This window comes from Morus notabilis, unplaced genomic scaffold, assembly GCF_000414095.1.
Source record: "Morus notabilis unplaced genomic scaffold, ASM41409v2 Scaffold304, whole genome shotgun sequence".
NCBI classification, from domain to species: Eukaryota; Viridiplantae; Streptophyta; class Magnoliopsida; order Rosales; family Moraceae; genus Morus; species Morus notabilis.
The window spans coordinates 109,322-131,358 of NW_010366882.1; the positions used below are offsets into that span (position 1 = coordinate 109,322).

The 22,037-nt window shown below is 35.1% G+C and overlaps 2 protein-coding genes across 5 annotated transcripts; one reads left to right on the top strand and one right to left on the bottom strand.

The window, feature by feature from the left end:
* Positions 1–5,492: 5,492 nt before the first annotated feature.
* LOC21389532 (probable serine/threonine-protein kinase PBL1) lies at positions 5,493–9,578 on the top strand. 3 transcript variants are annotated; one of them, XM_024174269.1, is made up of 5 exons: positions 5,497–5,698; positions 6,840–7,557; positions 7,871–8,128; positions 8,465–8,584; positions 8,705–9,578. In XM_024174269.1, exons 1-5 carry the CDS (start codon positions 5,691–5,693, stop codon positions 9,338–9,340), a joined length of 1,740 nt encoding a protein of 579 aa, XP_024030037.1. In that variant the 5' UTR covers positions 5,497–5,690; the 3' UTR covers positions 9,341–9,578. The 3 variants fall into 3 exon arrangements, with proteins under 3 accessions (XP_024030036.1, XP_010109655.1, XP_024030037.1); XM_024174268.1 differs by having other exon boundaries at positions 5,493–5,698; positions 8,465–9,578; XM_010111353.2 differs by having other exon boundaries at positions 5,495–5,698; positions 6,882–7,557; positions 8,465–9,578.
* A 3,349-nt stretch (positions 9,579–12,927) lies between these two features.
* On the bottom strand, positions 12,928–20,118 carry LOC21389533 (B3 domain-containing transcription repressor VAL2). 2 transcript variants are annotated; one of them, XM_024174281.1, is made up of 13 exons: positions 19,807–20,118; positions 19,485–19,609; positions 18,467–18,548; positions 18,264–18,365; positions 17,171–17,820; positions 16,942–17,038; positions 16,654–16,828; positions 16,252–16,328; positions 15,750–16,067; positions 15,171–15,220; positions 14,857–14,970; positions 14,694–14,761; positions 12,928–13,955 (listed from the first exon to the last, which is right to left on the bottom strand). In XM_024174281.1, exons 2-13 carry the CDS (start codon positions 19,586–19,588, stop codon positions 13,189–13,191), a joined length of 2,604 nt encoding a protein of 867 aa, XP_024030049.1. In that variant the 5' UTR covers positions 19,589–19,609; positions 19,807–20,118; the 3' UTR covers positions 12,928–13,188. The 2 variants fall into 2 exon arrangements, with proteins under 2 accessions (XP_024030049.1, XP_024030048.1); XM_024174280.1 differs by having other exon boundaries at positions 15,750–16,175.
* Between the last annotated feature and the right edge of the window lie 1,919 nt (positions 20,119–22,037).

The window sequence follows — 22,037 nt, forward strand, 5'->3', positions numbered from 1 at the left end:
ATGAAGACGAAAATTTGGGATTGAATTGGATTAAGATGAGCATGAGAGTGATACAAAGACATGTGATCAGAGTTTGAGAACATTCTTAAGTGATTGGGAATGGCAAATGCGTATGGCGGCGGGCAAGTTGTTTGTTCTTTGGAGTAATTTATTTACATTATGAATTTGCACTGTTATTTTACCTACGTCGATAAAGGACGGCTTAGTACCAATGAGAAATGCCGTGAAGGAAAGGAATAAGTTCAAAAAAGCATGCAAAAAGTCTTACTTGCAATTAAATGCAAGGACAACAAGTGCTCCTGTAACCCTTCAAAGAAATCTCATGACAGTTTCTCAAAGCGACCTCGAAGGTTAAAAAAGTTTGACAAAAAAGAAGGGAATAGGAAACTAAATTCATGGATTTGATTTCAATTTTTAAAAAACTCCTAAACTGAATTATAAAATCATTTATGAAACTTGGATTTGAGTTAAGGCACACTAATAGGAAACAATTAAACATGATTGAGCTTAATTCGTTTTAGGAATGAGAAATATTTCCTAAAATATTGCTTTTGTGATAAAGCTAGCGGAGAAGGTTAAGTATTAAAGCTTTAAAGAAAGCGGAGGCTAGGAGAACAGAAGGCTAGCCCAAGTTTGACATCCGAGAGGTAGGATATTCTTGTCCATATCCTTGTTAGTCTCACTTTAAATGATTTTGCTCCATGAAAATGTTTTAGAACAAAACATGTTTAAAAAAACATTATTTTAAAGAAATAGTATGAGAATGCTATTAAGTTTTTCAATGATTTTAGAAATGAGATTTTAAATAGTATCATTTCTTAAAATGAAATATTTTAAGGAATGATACAACGCATGGTGGCCTCAAAGATCGGGATGTGGGAATCACATTCTTGGGGGCAGGTCTCGAAACCTGTACGGATCCACTTCTTGTTTAGTAGAACTATGGCTCTGCACTTTTCACTAGACAGACATTTTACCGCTTCTTGTTTAATAGTATAATGAGCTGCACACTTTCATTATACAAACATTTTTTACTATGTGAGTATTTCCTATTCTAAAAAGGAATTACCGGTTCCGGGTGTATGTCTTCGGACCGTAAGTACCTTTATTTACGATGTTTTATAAAAATTATATCCTATTGGCCTTTTCGCTTACTTTTCTTGTTTTCAAATGTATTAAACCCCTCTAGGCGACGCGAGGAGTAGTGCAGAGTATGTAGCTATTACCGGTGACGTGGACTTGACCTCGGGAAGCGAAGAGTTGTATTTTCTCTTATCCTTTATCTCAAGGCATGTATAAAAGATTATGGATTGTAAACTTAAATATTGCTAGACTGTGGTTGATGTCAAATTTACTTTTGTTTATATTCATGTATGCTAAACCTGTGGGAATTCCTGACATGATACCAGGGACGTCGTTTTAAACTGGTTTGGTTGGAAATTCCACCATCCTTCTTGAAATTAAATTTCTCTTGAATGCATGAGCTTATTTGGAAATACCTGGATGTTTTAGATTTGAAAAATTAAAATATTTGCAACATTTGTTAATCACTCTCTTAAACAGGTTTAAGTTTCTAAACAAGCCTTCACGTCACTAACCCCGGTTTGGGGGCGTGACAAGACTGCCCAACTTCTCAAGTAAGGATTGATTGAGCTCACGAAATCAGATTAGGCTTGCCAGGCATTCTATGTAGAAAAAAGATCATAACAGGCTCGTGGAAAGAAAAGACTCATAATTAACTATAAGCTTTTTTGCACTTTTTGAGTTAGGGTGACTTGAGTTCATATTTTGATTTGAGTTAAGGTGTATTTGAGTATGGTTTGAGTTGATAATCTAATTTAAGCTTGTGTTTGGATGTGCACATTTGAGTTATGGTTTAAATTGGGAATTTATTTGAGTTTGTGTTTGAGTGGGTCAAAACTTGAGTTTGTATTTAGATAGTATTTTTAAAAAAACTCAATGATGATGAAATATTTTAATAGGGTATATGGGTAGGGTTTTGTTTGTCTCTTCGTTATGAACGCATAGAAAAAAAGAATCATCTCAATCGGAATTAAAACGAAAAAGTTATGATGTTTTTAAGAATAGAAAAAATATTGATCATTATTTTAAGTTTGAGTTTAAGAATTTGAATTGAAGGGGGAGCTTGAACTCAGATTTTAACCTCAAACTCAAATTCAAACTTAAATTTTGCAAAAGAACATGAACTTGAGTCCAAATTTTTTGAGTTTGAGTGCAAAAGAACAAGTTTTTATACATGTTAGCACATAATGTTAGAAATTAAACAGTGTCCTTTTTCCATTGATCCGGCGAGACAATAAGTAGACATTTTCATGAAGTATTAAGGGCAATTATTTCTTTGGAAGATCAATTCTTAAGGCAACCAAATGAAGTTGATGTTTCCCAAGAAATAGTCAATAGGCAAAGATTCTATCCATACTTTAAGGTAAGAATACTAAATTAAGCAGTTTAAATAGGACTTATTTTCTTTTTCAAATTTAGATGCTAATAATATTCTTTAAATTTTAGGATTGTATGGGTGCAATTGATGGAACACATGTTCGTGTTAAAGTTTCTAAAGATGAAGCACCACGATATCATTGGAGAGAAGACTTACCAGTCAAAATGTCACCGCAACTTGTGGATTTGATATGAGATTCACTTATGTGTACTTGGATGGGAAAGAACTGCATTGAACTTAAGAATTATAAAATTTGCTTTCGTGAGGAATGATAAGCTCATAATTCCTAAAGGTAACACTAAGTCATACTCATTTTTTTTTCTTATTATAAGTATAGGTGTAAACTAAATTATAAATCTCTTTGGATAGGAAAATTTTAGTTGGTAGACGCGCGCTACATATTATAAAGTGAACTTAATTATCACACCATATCGAGGAGTCCGATAACATTTTAAAGAGTACTCTGCTCGTGCTCCTCAGAACCCCACATGAATTGTTTAATCATCGACGTGCATCTCTGCGCAATGTTATAAAAAGATCATTTGGAGTGCTGAAACGGGTTCCTATCATTTCTGGTGCAATCGAGCCTCATTTTCCAGTTGGAATGGTAACAGAAATTGTGTTGGCATGTTGCATATTACATAATTATCTCATGGGTGTAGATCCTGATGAAAAATTAATTAATGAAGTTTATGAGGAGCTCGTAACTCAAAATCTAAAGATAACAGAAATTTATAACAGAGAAAGTTACGATGAAGAAGCTAGAAAAGGGGCAGCTATAAGAAATGAGATAGCACAAAGAATGTAGCAAGACTAATGTTTTTAGAAAGACTTTCATTTGTAGAAGTGTTTCATCTCTTATTTTGGAAATATAGTTGCATATGTATGATAATTATATTGTAATTTTGGTTAGGACTATTAAGCGTTTTTATGGATGTAATAGTTTTATATTTTGAATCTAATATTTCAATAACTCGTTATCATTGTAATGTAACCTTTTTGTGAATCTGACTTGATGTTTACTTGTTATAGTCATATGCTTATATACACACTTTTGATGTCAGCCGCAACAAGAGGGTAAGGACCATAAAAACAAACATTTGATTTCATAAATTACAAATTCAAAGCTGTAGAAATACGTTTGCAGAGAAATACGTTTACAAATTCAAGAGAGGCTCGATCAATTTGTTGAGACGATTTCGGATATGATGGTAGATCAGCATAAGATTTTGGAACTGGTTTTGATATCTTTTACACATATTGGCATGTATTTTGAATATTGATTCACGTTAGCAACAATATGATTGACTTTTTGTTTTTTTACTTCTTTTTTTCATCAATTCTTTTCCTTTCAGTTGTGTTTTTTTTTTTTTTTTTTTAATTAAACTTTTGTGAAAAAAAGTTCAATACCAAAAAAATATCGATTGGCATGGGCAATGTAGTAATTTTGCAAAAAAAAATCAATCCATCTTCCTATTCTCTTTTCAATACCAAATTAGTTGAAGACGCAGTAATCTTGTATTAAATTTTAATTATCGTATTATTATAAATATATAAAAGTCTAAAAAAACTAAAATTAAAAAAAAAATTAAAACAAGTAGCCAAAAAAAGATTTAAAATGAAAGGAAAAAAAAAAGTTACTGTTCACGCGTTTAAAAACACAAAATTTATAAGTGGTGAATTTCAATCAAAATTAGGTGATTTTAAACGAAAATAGTGAAACTTGTTGATATTTCTATATATTTTTATAAATAAAAGAATGGAGACTTATCTTACCAAACATCATGAATGAGAACTATTACCTTCTCTATTCGTCTTACTCTCCGTCTTCTAACCAAACGGAGAGTTAATAACAACAGTAATGTATAAAGCGGAAAGAGGTTATGAGCCCACGGGGGTTCTTTAGAGGGACCCACCAGTTTGCCATTGATAATGGGGACTAGTAATCCCATCTTTACGCCTTTGCATGGCGCGTGTAAGAACAACTACTCATTCATAAGGACAAAAATGTTGATGTCAGTAGGTCCCACGTGGCTTTTAAAGAAGCAGACGTCCACCGTCGATCTATCGGCACACACTAATCGGACGGAGAATAATCAGAGTCAAAGACCTATCTCGATAGGTCTCTTTGACCACACTGGGAACATGCCTTTTTTATAAATATATGTATAATCTTAAATAAACAAATAAATATTTTCTAAAGTTTGACTGGATTGTCACTTCAATCGAGGCGCTCTTCGTTGAAAAATCGAGGTAGTTTGTGAATTTACTATTGTACCCTTTGGTTTCTTAAATTTATTCTCAATGGATTTAATAATAACAAGATCTCTTCTTAGACTGCACGACTTGTATATAGTCCAATAAGATTTTTCAGCACACAATTCAAAATTTCAAAATGATATATAGTCAAATGAAAAAAATTTGAATCTTTAAATGTAGGTGCCTCCAAATAACAACTCTAAGCAAACATAAAATAATAAATGCGTTTTACATTTCAAAAATATATAAGATTTTGAAATGGTATTGGTTACTTTTGTAACAAGAGAATTAAAAGATTACTCGTGCAATATCCTTACAATGTCATTTCTTTAATCATCTTACAATGTTATTTAATTTTAATTTAATTTTCTACTTGTACTAACTAAAAAATTAAAAAATTAAAAACAAATGTTATATTTAAATTTCTTTTTTTCTTAAAGCTTTAGAAATATAATCCTATTTCTAATTGGAATAGGCAAGATAAGATTGTTCTGTTTTTCTTCTTATTTTTTAAAACCCAAATAGCTATTATGGGCGTTCGAAGTCATTTCAAGGGACCGCAAAATGGTTTCCTGGAGGGTAAAAGTGTCAAAAAAAGAATGATGAAAGGATTTTCCGTTGTTATTAGGAATAAATTTAAAAATCATGAACACTTTAAAAATTGTAATTAAAAAATCTGGGGAGTTTTTTTTTTTGGGTAGGTTTGACCACTGCTGGCTCCATTTCTCTCTTTCTCTCTCCTCGCTTTTTCTCTCTCTATAACTATTCTACTTCCAATATTCCCTATTACACATCTTTTTACTTTTTCTCTCTCAAAAATCCATCACTTCTCTCCGTCTTCTCGCATCTGCTTTCTTTGACTCGCCAAAGGTTTCTTCTTTCTTCTTCTTCTTCTTCTTCTTCACCAAATCCAAGCCACAGATTCCAAATCCAACCATTTCTTCTCCGGTACAATCCATTTCCAACTTGTATGAGCTGGTAATTTCAAACTTTATCTTTTCGTTTCTTCCAATACTTTGAACAGAATTTTCTCGCCGATTTTCCTTCTTTTTCTTACTTTTTCTTCTGTCCGGATTTTCTCCACAACTCGGTGTGTAATTTACGGCAGTTTTCTTGATTTTCGTTTCGCCTTCTGTAATGGATGAGTCTGGTCTGGTTAATTTCTCGGATTTGGAAAATTCTCTGGCTGGTTCTTGGTTAATTCTTAATCGTGGTTTCTCCGGGGTTTTTTTTTTGTGAATTTTTGAATTTTATGGATCTTATATGGATGCTGATTCGTGTGACCTTTTTTCGTCGTTTAATGGAGTATTTTGCGATATGCGTTATATATTTCGATTCCTTTTTGTTAGTTGGAATTTAGTTCAAAGGTAGGGTATAATTTCTCAAGTTGGCATTTTTGTAGATTTGAGCATTAAGTGATGTGGTTGAAACAAAAGAGGTGGCTCTTTTTTTTTTTAATTATTATTTAGAATTCAGGTGCAAAAGAGAAAAAAAAAATAGAAGTTGCTCACAATGGGAATATATAAGGAATTTATTTATTTATTTTATTTATTTATGGTGGAATATCACCGAAGAAACAATGAAAAGTTGCGCATGGCAATCTGTTCAATACGCTTTAATTTCTTATTGCTTCACTTCCTTGGAGATGATATGCTATAGTGATTACATTTTCAAATTGAGTGGCAAGTGGTGAGATCAGCTTGATCATATTTATATTGCTAGGATTTATTCTCTCATACAGCTTTTCCAAACTGCTAGCTTTCTAAATTTGGGAACTCCTATAGAAGAACATGTTCTTGGTTAACATGTTCCCGTTTAAATTTTGGTAGCCGGGTTACTATTTGGTTTCGGATTGCTTTTAATGGTGAATGTGTATATTCCTGTAATTGGGGTGTTTATTTTCTTTTCATTTTTTTTTATCTTGCTTCTTGTAGTTGTATTTTCCCATTCAACCTGAATAATTACAGCCTGTATTCTTTTTTGTCTCTTACGAAATTATGCTCAAGTTCCTTTTTTCTCTTTCTGTGGTATTAAGTTCAGATGTCACAATATTCCCATGAAGCATTGGGTTTGCTTTTGAATTTGTGTTTATTAAGTTATGTGCCCCTCTCATTTTCAGGCATCAACTGAGTCGCATGCATTTTTTCCCTTGTTTTTACAGAAAGCTAGGCATCCTGATTACTGATATAAATTCCAAGCACAATATGGGTTGTTTCACAGTTTTAAAGAGCAAAAAGAAAAGGGCCGAACAGCCTGTTTACGTCAAACGTATTAATCCTAAAGAACACGCGCCCACGACATTGCCTGAACCAAAAATCGAAACACGATCACTACAGTCTGCACCCCCTAGTTTTAGAACAAGAGTGAAGCCAATTCAACCAGTTAGCAGAGTCACAAATAGTAGGGCACGGGCATTATCTGCTCCATCAACTCTTGATGCGGCAGAACAAGATGCTCTCTCATCAATGGACTATGAGGAAGCAGAAGAGCCCAAGTACAGAACTGTCTCCACGAAAGAACAAAGGCCTCCAAGCCCACGACCTCTTCCTCTCCCATCACCTCAGGGATCCACTGCACCATTAAGAAGCATGGGAAGCTTTAAATCGATTACTGCTAGTGGGCCTCTCCATTCTGCTGAACCATTGCCACTACCTCCAACAGTAACACTCCGGAACTTTTCCTATGACGAAATAGCATCCGCTTGCCTCCACTTTTCTTCTGACCGATGCGTGTCCGAAGGTCTTTCCTCCGTAATATATAGGGCTTCGTTTGGAGATGATGCTTCAAGTTTAAAAAGATTTGAAGCCACTGTTACTCGTCTTCACCCCTCCACTCAGGTAACTTAAGAATATTTGATCTATTGTATTTTGGTGATTTAATTTTCAAAATGAGAATGACTTAAAACACCGTTAATGTGGGTGGTCGCACTGGCTGTGGGCTGAAAAACCTTCAGTGCAACTTCTCTGTTACTTGATTTTATGCTTGCTTGAAAGAATGCATTAGATATTTGTATTTGCTAATTCGTGGACCAATTATGGCTTACGATTTTCATCAATTCAATAGCGATTAGCAAGAGTGTAGTGTTTCTTTGGAAGTTTTTGAAATATGATTTCCTTACGATGTGGTCACAACTGTCTCTTTTTCCTTCAGGGTTTAAAGGAATTCATAACTGAGGTGAACACTATTTCATCTTTGCAACATCCAAACCTCTGTAAATTGCTTGGTTTTCACGCACGGGAAGGTTCAGATCAAAGAATGTTGGTCTATGAGAGGCTTTCTCATGGAAGTTTGGACCGGCTACTCTTTGGGAGATCAGATGGGCCCCCGATTGATTGGAATACAAGAATGAAAATTGCTTTATGTGCTGCACAAGGTCTTACTTTCTTGCATGAAGAAGGGCCTTTTCAGGTAATCAGAACTTTATATTGTCTTTTCCCTCACGAAACAAGTGGTATTGAATGCTTTTGATATCCTTTTAACTTTATGTAGTCCTACTCGATGATGCAAGATACAAATGGATGACTATAAGAAATAAATCATTTTTTCCTCAACTCATCATTTTTCTTTACCCGATCAAATGGTCTTAAAATAGGCCCCACTATTTTACATGCAACTGTTGCAAGTGTTGGTGATAATATAAAGTCCTTGGGTTGTGATGTGCAAATTGTTTTCATATATTCTAGAATATGGTGTAAATAAGTGTGTTTCTGAACTTACTGAATGACATGCTACGTATATCTGCAGGCTATGTACAACGAATTTTCAACTGCCAGCATACAGATTGACAAGGATTTTAGCGCAAAGCTTTCAGGATATGGTTGCGTTGGTCATATTATTGAGACAGAGCTTTCTAACAGTTCAGTTGTAAGTTCCGCGACCCTGTTTAGTGATGTCTTTCAGATTGGCCCATGTCCAACTGTTGGATTTTACATCCCCCAGCTTGAATTCATGAGGGTTGATTTATCTCCTCGATTGTCCGTACAGGCAGTAGCAAATCTCTCTTTTGAGACATTGGAGAAAGGATTGCTTACTCCAAAGAGCAACGTTTGGAGTTTCGGAATTGTTCTTCTGGAACTACTTACAGGGCGGAGGAATCTCGATAGCCGTCACCCCAAGGAAGAAAGAAATTTGGTCAAGTGGAGCCGTCCTTTTCTAGCCGATGACCATCGTCTGTCATTGATCATGGATCCTCAGCTAAAAGGCCGATTCCCTGTCAAAGCAGCCAGGACAGTGGCTGACATTGCACAAAGATGCCTTCAGAAAGATCCATCAGAAAGGCCCACCATGAGAACTGTTGTTGAACATCTCAAACTAATACAAGACCTGAAATACTCTTACCGGTTCCCCTTACAAGAGCCAGCAACAATTGCTGGAAAACAGATGTACAAATCACCAAGTTTTAATGGAATCATCACACCCCCAGCGCCGAGGTTAAGTTTCTCCCCATCACCACCGTCAAGAGCCAGGCCGTCTGTTTCACCTACTAGGCGACCAGTCTTGCCCAGTTCTCTTCCTCCGCGTGCATGTTCCTCCACCATCTCTTTGGAGGAGCTTGATCGACAGGAAAGCCGGAAGTCATCATCATCGACCGTCCGGAGGACCAGTGTCGAGGGATTTTGAATGTGTATAAAATGCATTTTTTATTTTATTTGATTTTTTATTTTGTGTTCTTTGTGATTCAACACAATATATAGAAGATAAAGATGTGGTTCTTCCACTTTCACATCCCTCTAGATCATAAAACAGAGAGGATGCCCTTTTGTAGATAGAGTGTGAACCTGTTGACCAACGGGTTCAATTAGGTTTCCCAATCAAGAATGCCATTCCTATTCATACATACAAGAAAATTTTTTTTTCCCCCACTCTTTTTACTTTATTTAAGCGTAAAGCATGTGCTCAATGCTCAATTTAGAAAGTATCATTGGCTCTCTCGGATAGTACTTATTTTTCTGCCCTTAGGTTGATGTATTGTGTTAGCATCACTCTTTTTTTTATTATTATTCTTTACGTTCAGTATTTAAGACGTGAATTTTATGAATATATTATATTATTATTTAAATAAAAAATGAGATAGTAAAGTACAATATCAATAAATATAACGAGTGAAAAAGAGAATAACAAAAAAAAATAATGTTAGTATTTCTGGTGTGCACTTAATATATGTGCTGGTAAAAAATAATAATAAAAATAGTACATTTTTGTCGAATGTGAGAGTCATGTGGCATAGTATAACAAGAAATTGATGCAGAGGAATGAATAAAAATAGATTTACCGGACAAACCTCTAAAATAAAGAGCACACTCAAAGTTTGTATTCAATGTCTCAATTATTGAAGTCCTAATTTGGATATTTATAGTTCACTTATAAACGATAACAAAATATCCACTAAGACAAACAATAAATTAATAATATAATAAAGCTAAATTGGTAAATTAGAACAAATAATAATAAAAAATATAATAACGATTACTTATATATAAATTTCCCCACATCAGAAATCATCATAATTATATATTAATTATAATTACATTTACATATTCATTAAAATAACGTATAATAATACTTATCCCGTCTTTTTGCTCAATTTCTCTAACTTAAGCATCGAAGTGTCCTGGTTCCTTTGTCGGACCTTCGAATGTTGCTACACGTAGGGCTCTTTTAATTCAAGCGTATGAAATATAATTGTGATTCTATTACATCACGTTTAGTCATGCGTATGAAACTATAATTGTGATGTTGAGAAAGTCTTTTGAACAACCAAATGCTGAACACCACCATTGGCTTTTTAATTTTCTTTTACTCTATTTGAGTGATTTTTCCGAGAGTGGAAACTCAAACTAAAGTTTGGGTTTTGCAACTTATCTAGCTGATGGGGCAAGGAATTCTCACTGTTGGTTGCACATTCTTTTTGACTGATATCGCTCAATTCCTTAATTAGATATGTTGGTTGCCAATTCGTTTTTGGCTGAATTGCCTCGTATATCTTTAAATAGAATCAATGGCCTCCTATTTATTGTTGCCAACTTTGATTCCAAATCTTTTACTAAATTCTAATTGATCTTAACAATAGGAGAGACTAAGATTCTACTTATTTGAATCCAGTTAACAAACAAAATAATTAAGGGTTATTTTCATCCATAACCCCTAGCCAAAAAAAAAAAAAAAACCTAGTTACCCGACGTTCCTAAAATATATAGTTTTGACCTCTGTTAATAAATTGCCTATGTTCATACCGAATTTACTACAATAATAGCACAAGAGAGTTTTAAGAAATATAAAATGCTAAAAAAATACAACCTTAGTTAAAAAAAAATAAAAAATCAAGTCTTAAATAATAAAAGAGAATTTCAGACTTTACCCTCTAAAAATGTAATGTTTAAGATTTTTACCTTATACTCTTTATAAATACCATTTTGCCTAAAATAGTTCTTTGACTAAAGGGTATTAATTAAAAATAATAATAAAAATTCAAGACTCGTGCATTTTAAGAGATATTTATCTCTTTTTTCTTAAATCAAAATCAGATGTCGCTTCTCAATCCAAGTCTGAATCTTTTCTTTCTAGAACTACTTTTTTAGATTTCTATTTTTATTATTATTTTATCTTTTTGATGAGGAGGTCCAGTTCCCAAAGACGGTGGCGTGACGTGATTTTTACACACAATAAGCTTCTTCAAGCGAGGTCTCTCATATCTCCTGATGTGATGTTTGGATACTGCCCTACCCGCGTGTTATTCTCGTGCTAAATTTTATATGAAAATAGACGTTTATAAAAAGAGACAACTGTATTTTTAGAAACATCAAGATAGTTAGACATCTACAAGTGAATATCAAGAACCACAGCAGGATAATTACATATCCTTAGGAGTTAGGACCTTTGGTGAAAATAATTGAAAAGAATAAAAAAGAAAACAAATAAAGCGGCTGGTGGATGGTTTTGAAACTTCATGCTCCTCGTATCCAACTAGCGTGTGAGATTCAAGCAAAATTATAAGCCGTTGACATTGTAAAGTGCTCTTTTTTTTACCCGATTGATGATGATCTACAAAGATCTAAGCCGTTGAATTTTGTTGTTGTTGGATCCCACTTAATAAAAGTAACTCAAATTTCAACGAGCGACAACGTTGATATGTTCATAGTCCCTTTTTAGACATTAAATGATAGTTTAAAAAAATCTAGACCATTAAATAAAAGTAGTTAAAATTTTAATGGCGGACGTGGATCCATGTCTTAATTGCTAATTCAAATTTTTTAATTTAAATAGAAAAATTCAAACGGCCTATTGAGAAAAAAAAAATTCAAACTGTATGGTTTAAATTGTAGTTAGAATTAACGTTTAGATATGTAATTAAAATTTTAATATGAACAAGAATAAAATTTATATTTATATTTGATAGATGTGAAAAGCAGAGATAGTGTATACCTTCTAACTATTTAAAAATTGTTTAAAAGATTAAATTTAATGGAGAGCTAAACTTTAAGTTGTACTGTTTAACTCAGTTTAAATAAAAAATATAATTCAAATTGTGTATTTATTAGACACGAGTTTAAACTGTGTTTATTATTTAAACTGAACTAAATAAGTGAAACAAACAAGGGGTTTAAATTACTTGCACGGTTTCAACTGCAAAAATGACGCGATTGGGAGGCTAAGTAAGAACCAATGCAAGAGCTGCTGCCCTTTCTTAATTTAAAAGGCCAACAACCCTTGTGTCGTTTCCGACATTCTTTTGTGCTTTGAAAGAAGCAATCTTCTTACCGATCTTTATGACCCAAAGGTGGAGTGCAAGTCATAAGAGGAGACGTCAAATTACCTTCACTTATTTATTTATTCCTTTTCAGTTTTCATCTCAAAAGCTCTCTTAATTTGACATTATCACTACACGTTAGATCAATATGGCCACGTAAGAGGCATGCAAAATATCTTGAGCCGATAAGTGTACTAAAGGAAAAGAAAAATAATTGGGAACACCGTCACTAATTAAACATTGAAAACACCGTCACTAATAAAACATTGAAAACGCCATCACTAATAGAACGTGAACTTTATACTGCGAGACCCACCTACTATAATAAAAGGTGGTGTTGAGCCTTGAAGCATTGTTCAAAGGAAAAACATCAACAGTATAAAAAAGAAAACATAAACAGGAAAGTGAATCCAAGCATATACAGCATTTCTATGATTTTGCTTAGAAAACAATGTGGTTCAAGTCGTATATTATAATGAAAAGTACATGCTCTTTGCGAGTTAAAGAAACACAAATAGACCTATAATTCTGTAACATTAGCAAGAAGGAAAAACATTTGAAAATAGAAAGTGAAAGGGAAAAAAAAAAAAACAGAGAGAAACACGCAAGCTTTGAGTTCTTCTATGAACACATGACAGCCAGAAGAACCGGAAAATACATATAACTCTGTAAGAAAAAAATTAAAAAGGAAAAGGAAAATATAAAAGAAACAGAAACTTCATCAGAGTGGATCATTTTGGCTCTGATCTGGCCTACACTGATCCCCACCCTCACTTTCCTGCTCTTGAAGAGCAGAAACATCCTCGTTAAGCTGTCCTTCACTCTCATTAGTAACTTGAGGAGGCACAGGTGATGCTGAACTTGTCTGTTGCTCATGTACCAAGCTTGTAAGACCATTCTGCTTCAAATATGTTTCGAGAGGGCGGTTTGCTACTTGAAGAAGACTCACCATGCTCACGCGACTTGATACCGCTCGCAAATCTTCTTCTCGTCGGGGATCACAGTTCAAGTCCAATGTTTCCTTCATGGTTTCAGCCCCTTGGCTCTTTGACTCTAACTCGTTTGCAGACCTGGCTTCGTTGTCGGAGGGATCTAGTTGCGACGATACATGCCTAGAGGTGCTGTCTACTTCTGCTTCGTCTCTGGGGCCCCATGTTTTCTGATTTCTATTGGAAATCTCTGCTTCGCGCTCGGACTGACGTTTCTTTTTGTTCATCATTAGGGTCTTGAATCGGCGTTTAACTGTATTGCATACGTTGCATGTGCATGAAGGCTTGTGCTTGCCCTTGCCACTGGGGGGCTGGATGCACACAATGCACGAGCAGCCAGGTCGATGCCGAGGGTGTTTTGTTGTAGTGGCGACTGATGTAGTACCTGCATCAGCTGCATTGTCTCCGAGAATTGCTGCATTGACCAAAGCATCGAGACCAGAGGATTCTTTTTCTTGAGTTGGCCTATGGTGTGATGCTATTTTCCGTTTTTTGAATTCTGTACAAATACAAGGCATGCTAGCATCATAACTTCTAAACATCTTACCTGTGCGTACACATAGACACGAAAGAATGCAAAAGAGTCCGAGTATAAAGCATCTAACTATGTCCTATGCAGATTAACTTATCCAAACCGTTAAGAAAATCAATGTATGACACTTGATGAAATGACGAAACCTATAATAATGGCTTCAAATGACAATAAGTCAACCACCACACAAAAGTTTATCAACAAAGGGTCTTGGCAATAAGAAGGAAAAAGAGAGGTTCATCTAACAAAAGAGGAACATTGTCTTTAAGCACCCACTCTTACCTTAATCTAAAATATCGAAGTGCTGAAGCTTCCGTGTAATTAGAGTTTGACTATGAATATGCATGACAATACGACATCCTACAATGATTACAAATTTTGTTTTTCACTTTCTATGCATATAACCCATTCTAAAGAAAAAGTTCAACCGTATTCTTCTGCTTAATTGACTTAGCAATGAGACAGTTCTGTGGGATTAGATAACTTTTTTGAGGACACACTGGATATTAGAATAGGTAGGTGTACCAGACAAAAATCTGCGCCTAATTTGATTCATATTGACTAGTAACAAAAATTTCTGGTCTAAGAACAATATATGATGGTAATGTTGCTCAACTGCTATTGTTTATCAAGACCCTTTGACAACACAAAAGAATTATTAGCAAAAAAAAAAAAAAAAAATTTTAAGTAAATAAATCATCTTACCCTTGTTCAGTCTGAGAAGGTTTTCCAGTTCCCTTGTATTCAATTCATCTGGTGCAGAGCATGAAGACCTGGGAGCATGAAGACCCAAAGAGAAGAAGAATCAACTTTAGAACTAGTTTTTGTATTTGAAAAGAAAAGGATGAACATAAGATGAACATATTACCTGCTCTGATCCCAAGAATTATCTGCACATGTCCACTTATAGGGAAGAAGTACATCAACTGGCAACCTCCTCCATTTAGAGCAACTATCACACTGAGCCCATTGCTCTTGTTCCCTAAAGTTCAAGTTCAGAAGTTAACAATCAGAAGGATCTAGTTTTCCCCAAAAATAAAATAAAGATGGATTTATCAGTCTTCAAACCAGAGCCTAGAAAGTAGAAAATTGCAGTCACATGACTGATGTAATTTGTGCCAGAAAAGCACATTGGTAAGATCTCCAAATCTGATAGGGACAAAAAAGATTTCACAGTCTTACCCAGTTGAACGAGCTATGAAAATACTCCTCTTCCCAAAAACTGGAGGTTCCTGGAAAACAGACATTTTTACTATTGCAAGTTCTTGAGAATCGAGAAAATAGAAGTTAAAAATATCTGGAAGCTTTTAGAAGATCAACTTTATAGAGCGAAGCCTATAGGAAAGGCTTTTTCTTTAGATGAACAAAACATGCAACTCTTGAAAGCCGACAGATTTCCCCACACAGATCATGAAACAAATGTGTTTTGTACAACAAGAGTGTGTGATTATATGAATGTGCTGATAAGCCTGTGTTTATATATATTAAATCAATCCATTTTTATTGGAAAACAGCATATCCAGTGGACTTCACACATTTACATTTAGAGTCTCACACCTATAAACCACATTTTTATAAAAGAAAAAATTTTGAATTGTTGATAACCGGTGTCAATGTCAATAAACAAAAATCATGTTTGAATCTGATTGTACAACATGCACGCTGTTAGACATTATTAGGTTAGAATAAAGAATCAAGAAAGGAAAAAAAAATAAAAAATAAAAGTTGCAAGCATCATTCAAAATGTTCAGCAAAACATACTTCATATTCTTCAAATTCATGATCCTCAATGACAACAGTGCTTGGCTTGACAGCTGGAGGAGGACGAAGCAAATCCTGAGCCTCTTCCCATGTAAGTTTTAGCTCCAGCGCATCTTGACTATCAATGTGCAATCTCTTACTTTTGGACCCAATATTTCTAGCTTTTTTTCTCTCTGGAACCAACATTGATGGCAGCAGCAAGCCCTCCTTTGTCCTGCCTTCTTGCTTCTCAATTTTATGCCAGCTAAAGTCAGCACTCGTTGAAGACAAGTGTTTGGATAATGCATTTAAGTGGGAATCCGTGCTTCCCTTCAGTGACTGAAGAAGGCCAGAGTAACCACTTATTACAGGTAGGTTCTCAAAAACACCCGAAAAGAAAGTTTCACTTGTATGAGCGCCATTGTGAATGGCAGATGGATGAGTGTCCTGTTTATTTTAATAATTTGTGCATCAATATTATATGATCCACAATGCTGGCATGATAACTGACAGGATTTTGTACCTGCATTGCCACAGAATTTGATGCTTTCCGAAATCCCATGATAAGTTTTCCTTCAGGATCCATGCGACTGAAAGTCACTGTTGCAAAGAAAAAAAAAAGTACATAAAAGGAGGTACTGGATATGCCTCCACTTAGAGAAGCTAATACTACATTTATTTACATTTTCAAAACAGTTCTACAACTTAGTAGTACAGAAAGACGGGCAGATACAAGTTGCTTTATCATGCAATGACAAGTTCTCCCCAAGAAAATAACTTAAAAGATGAACAAAAAAATTATATGAAGGGATATTTAATGATACTTTCATCCTCCTTTTTAATACAGAATACTTTAGGATTGCATAAGAAATTAGAAAATAGTTAGTTACTGAATGATTTAAGTAGTGCAGTCACTGAAAGATACCAGTATCTCCTGCTTGCAACTGCATGGACTGGATGCAGGGGGTCACACCCTCCAAAACGTACATCCTGCTGTTATTATTGGGCCAAAATCTGAACTGAAATACCCACTCTTTTCCCTTAACATCTTGAATCTTTAGAGGAAGTCCCTCAGGTTGAGAAATGGGAGGAAAATATGCCTGCATGGTGGTTTGTTTTTCTTAAGGCTTGTTATATGAAACCTAATAGAAGTGGTCACGACTAGCATTGAATATCAGTTGAAATACTTGGATAAATAATGGCAAATACTTACTTCAGCACATGCTTTTGGAAGAACCAAGCGGCCAATTCGACCAGCATCACTGGCACTGAGCATCTTTTCAAACAATGGAACAATGGTTGAATTTGAGCTTTGAAAATATTGTGGTTAAGGAAATAGCTGTTTCAGTTCAAAAATATTTATAAAAACCATAGAATTTAGCTTTTCAGTTTATGGTTGTGCTGGGAGTATATAATAGGAAGAGAAAAATCAGAAAGGATACTCTCCAGATATCTGTTGCAACTCTTGATCTGTAATTCTGGGCCAATAACGGGGAAGTAACTGGTTCCTGCCCCGTCCTTCAGCAGGTGGCCGTGCCACTCGTACCTGTGAAACCATACTAGTATTCGCTTCCAAACTTGTAGCAAGGTTTGACCTTGGGGGTTTTGGCAAAAGATGCCGAGATCTTGTTCCTTGTAGAAATAGGGATGATGTTTTACTTTCCCTCTCATCAACAATGGCGCTAGGAAAGGTATTTGAATGTCCCAAAGGAGCACCAATAGTCATAGTCAAATTTGTGTGCGGCAGTGCTTCATATATATCATTTGACCCTGTATTTGCTCTGCGAAATTCTGCTTTTGCCGCTTCAGATGATCCATTAGATCCGTGATTAAGATTTGAGAAATATGGGTTTCCAATTTCTCCCAAAGACGGGGGAACATCCTCCTGTTTCATTTTGCGGAACAAACCATTTGTGTCCTCATTAGGAGATTGAAGCAAGTGCCTAAGTCCAATAGCCTCTGTCCCATTGCTCAACTGCAAAAGCTTCATTTTGTCAACACCATTTCCATCTAATTGGTCGTTGGAAGAAGTACGTTGCAGCTCACTGACTGTGGATGTGCCTAGCCCATTAGGTTTGTCATCACTTATATTCTGCGTAAAATTGTTTCATAAGAATCACTACCTGAACAGTAAGAGTTCAATATGTGCACAGTTTGAAGGCTTTAGTGCATAATGTGTAACCCACAGTAATAATATTGAAGGGAAATGCTCTTATTAACAACTACCAAGAGATATATGCAAAAGGCTGGCTCCAAATTACACCCTTGAAAGTTAATGCCCTCAGAAACACCTTGGAAGAGCATATCAACTAAAACTTATACACTAGTTACTAAGGAGAAGGAGAGTAACAGTGTCCATAAATGGTCCCCAGAGCATTTGTATGAACTTCTCCAGTCCTAAGAATTGACACTTTCTGGATGACACTTGATGAGAAAACAGCAAAACTAGAAATATTAAATCCGAAGTTACATATAGTGCGCGTATACATTATTTATATTAGATAATAGTTTTTATAATCATATCATTCATCTTACCGGGTGAGATCCAGATTTCTTTGTACAGCTTATACATTTCACACCACCACTATCAAGTAGCTCAAGCAGAAATCTTGAGGCAATGCATCCACAATGGAGCCGCTGCAGGCACCAAATCATTGGTAAATGTATGAACAGAGAAAGCAAGCAGAAACGGAAAGAAACAAAACACAAATTCTTTGCATTGTTGGGCGTGACGTTACCTTGCCACATGAAGTGCAGTCTCTCCAACCAGATTCTGTTGAGTGGAAGACGTCACAGAAAACTGATTGCTCATATGCAGACCTATCGGCAAATATTTGGAATTAACACTAAAAGTATTGCATAACGAAGGCCGATATATATTTTCAAGAAAACTACAGATAACAGTAAAAGAGAAACATAAGCCCAAAATGGGCTTGTCGCTATTATTATACGAAACATCAACACAGAGAAAAAGTTGAGAATTAAAATCCTAATTAAGTTTAAAATTAAAGCCAAAAATAGCCATCCTATCCAGCTTCCCACATTCATACCTACGTCTCTCTCCAACATGAGTTTTATTTTACAACAAATAAAAAAATAAGAAAAACACTCATGGTATGATAATGAGATTGTTGAGCATAATTACCAAAAGACAAATTTTGTAAAGCCCTTGTCTGGTTCAAACAATCATACAGGTTATACAAAAGACATATTAGCGTGATAACCTTATGTTTAGTAAAGAAAAGAAAAGGCAAAGTGAAGGGAGCAAATAACACGCTATCCATGAGGACACTTCTCAAAACAACAGTTCAACAGTCGATTTTTCTCTGTTCAGAAGAAACGCACATAAAATTTCAAGAACAATAGAGAATCATTATAAGATAAGTGGTCAAATGGCTGTCCTTCAAACATGAACTACCCTCAATTACTATTGCAAAACATTGTTCAATTAACAATATTAGGCGTGAGATTTATAAATTCAATTCATTTTCAATCAAGTTTAATACTAACACACATATATATATGTATACTTTTATAAGTATGAGTAAAGTTCGACACGGTCCCAGTAAACAGGATGTAGAGAACATATTGACCCCAAACAAAATAAAAATTCAAAAAAAAAAAAAAACCCCCCGTATAAAACAGTACACTGAGATATAAGAGAAATCAACAAAATTCAACGAAAAAGAAAAACAGTCCACTTTTCGTGAAATTCAAACATTTTGATTGAAAGAATCTAGAGAAGAGAATAACTACCCGCACTTATCGCAGAGATTGGCGTATCCACCGGATCGCAACGCCCAACCTTTCTTCCATTCAATCGAAGTTGATGCTCCACAGGACGCGTTCATGCAAGCCATTCTCACTTGCACTAAAAAATCCTGCGAAGAATTTCGCCAAAGAAAAAAAAAACTCAAACAAATCGGATTCACAGCAACACAAACCTAAATCCCCAAAATTAGCTTCTTTCGACCGAAATTAGCAAGTCTTGTGAAACTCAAAATTGGTCAAAGGAAAATCAGCAGAAGAGCACTGAAACCGAGAAGAAAAGCGTGGAACTTGGAAGAACAAGGCTTACTTCGATTACTGAATCGTGCACAATAGAAGAACTAGTTCATTTCTCTTGTAGGATTTCTGAAGAACGATTGCTCTGCACTTTTCTTGTGCGATTCTTCTTCGAGTGTTTTGGGAGTTTTGTGAGTGTTTGATCGGAAATTTGGTGTGAAATAGTCGACGGAGAAGTAGGTGAATCGGAGAAGGAGGGTCGGATTCCGGTGAGGGGAAGCTCGGATCGGCGGAGGAGTATTGGGGGAAGAAGACGTGTGCATGCAAAGTTGAAAAATATAAAAAGGAGAGAGAAAGAGAGAGAGGGGGTAGAGAGAGAAGGGTTTTAGAGATAGAAAGAGAAAGAGGAGAGAGATGGGCACAAAATGCATGCACGATGATGATGCTTCAAGACTCGGCCAACTCGCCCACCTTCCCCTTTTTTCCTCACTTGCCCTTTCATTTCTTTTCTTTTCTTTTCTTTTCTTCTCTTTTCTTTTCTTTTTCTCCTCAAATATTGATTTTCAAATTAATAATTGTGAAATTAAAAAAAAAAAGAACATTGTCCAATTTGTTTTTTGAACTAACATTGTACTACATATTTTCAGAAGTAATAAACCTATCTTTCACCTTAGTGTTAAAAATTACTTTCAACAAATTGTTCTAAAACTTCAATTTCAGTTTTTTATAGGTTTTTAACATAATTTTGAAGTGTAAGAGATAGATGTTCGATTCCTTAAAACACATAATGGATCACAACATTTCGTTTTATCCAATAGACCACCACATATTATGATACATCATGTTGATGTCTTTGTTGACTCAACACCACGTGCGGCTGCACACGGTAGTCGGACTATCTTATCCGATCTGGTCTTGCTTAGTCAGGTCTTTTGGACTGTTGCTCCGTTTCTTGAGGTGTCGACTTGATTATCCTACACAGGAGACAGGTGAGGCTCGGATCAGTTGGGGCACCGGTACGGTGCCGGCCAAAGACCCTCTGACGCTCAAATCAGTGTTGTGCTTGGGAGCGATAAATGAGGAGACAATGCATAGGTGTGGAGAAATGTATGTGCCTCATAAATGAGTTTTGAGGGGTATTTATAGTTTCTTGTTGGATCCAAGTTTTACCCACCGTATGTTGGAGGTTTGCCGATACGGTTGTATAGACTTGTTAGACATGGGGACATATGGATTGCCCTTGTACGGATAATAGGGAGCACAATATGAACCTCCAACATCGGGAGTGCTTGACAGGAAGATTGGTCACAAAATGTTATTTGGCACAAGATGTTCAGGTGTAGAGGTTGTCGAGCATTAGGGGTGGCAGAGTTATCATGTTCGGCGACACTGTTGGTGGCAGCGTATCGGCGGTATCTTCTCAACGGCATGCTCCCGAATAGTGCTCGGCGGGCCTAGCTAAACATACGCCCAACAAAACATAAGGGATATTTTTGTATATATTTGTTAAATTAATTAGAAAATAGATATCGGTCGTCCCATTGCATCAATTGAAAGAAATGTTATGTTTTGTTCAATATTTAAACACTAATGCTCATAGTTATGTGAATAAGGGATGTTATATGGTTATCAAGTAAGAGATTTGTTCAAGCAGTTGAGTGCGTGAATGTGTGCGTATATCCATCATAATTCAAATTCTGATGGTTTCATATGTAAAGTGAAATTATTAAAAAAAGAAATGTTATATGCTTATCATCTTTTTTTGATCTAAAATTTAATGAAAATCTTATTACTATTCAGAAAATTTAGAGATTCTTTCCCTTAAGAAAAAATTTAAAGATGCTACAATATAAGCCGTATGTTTTGGTCGTATCGTGCATTTTGTTGAGGTAATCTTGATAAATACGTTTTAAAAGTGTATGAGTTAAGATTTTTATTCTTTATTCTTAATTCATAATATTTTTAGTTAAATAATTACATTAATAAAAAAATATTTATTAAGAATAAAAAATTAAAATTAAAATTTATACACTCTTAAAAATAAATTCCCTTTTTTTGTGGCGGTTGCTGGATATGAGAATTGTGGAATGTATGTGGACGGAAGTGACCAAAAAGCGTTGAGGATTTTAGGCGAAGGTAGTTGACTAGCAGTCTAGTACATAGGTTCACTTGTAATTTTGCGACTCCTAAAAAGTGAGAGACGCTAGATGAACAAAACGGGTAACCCAAATTGTAACCTCAACTTTTACTATAAATCTTTTACAAACCGAATATAGCCAACTTATTTAAATGTTTAGGAAAGAA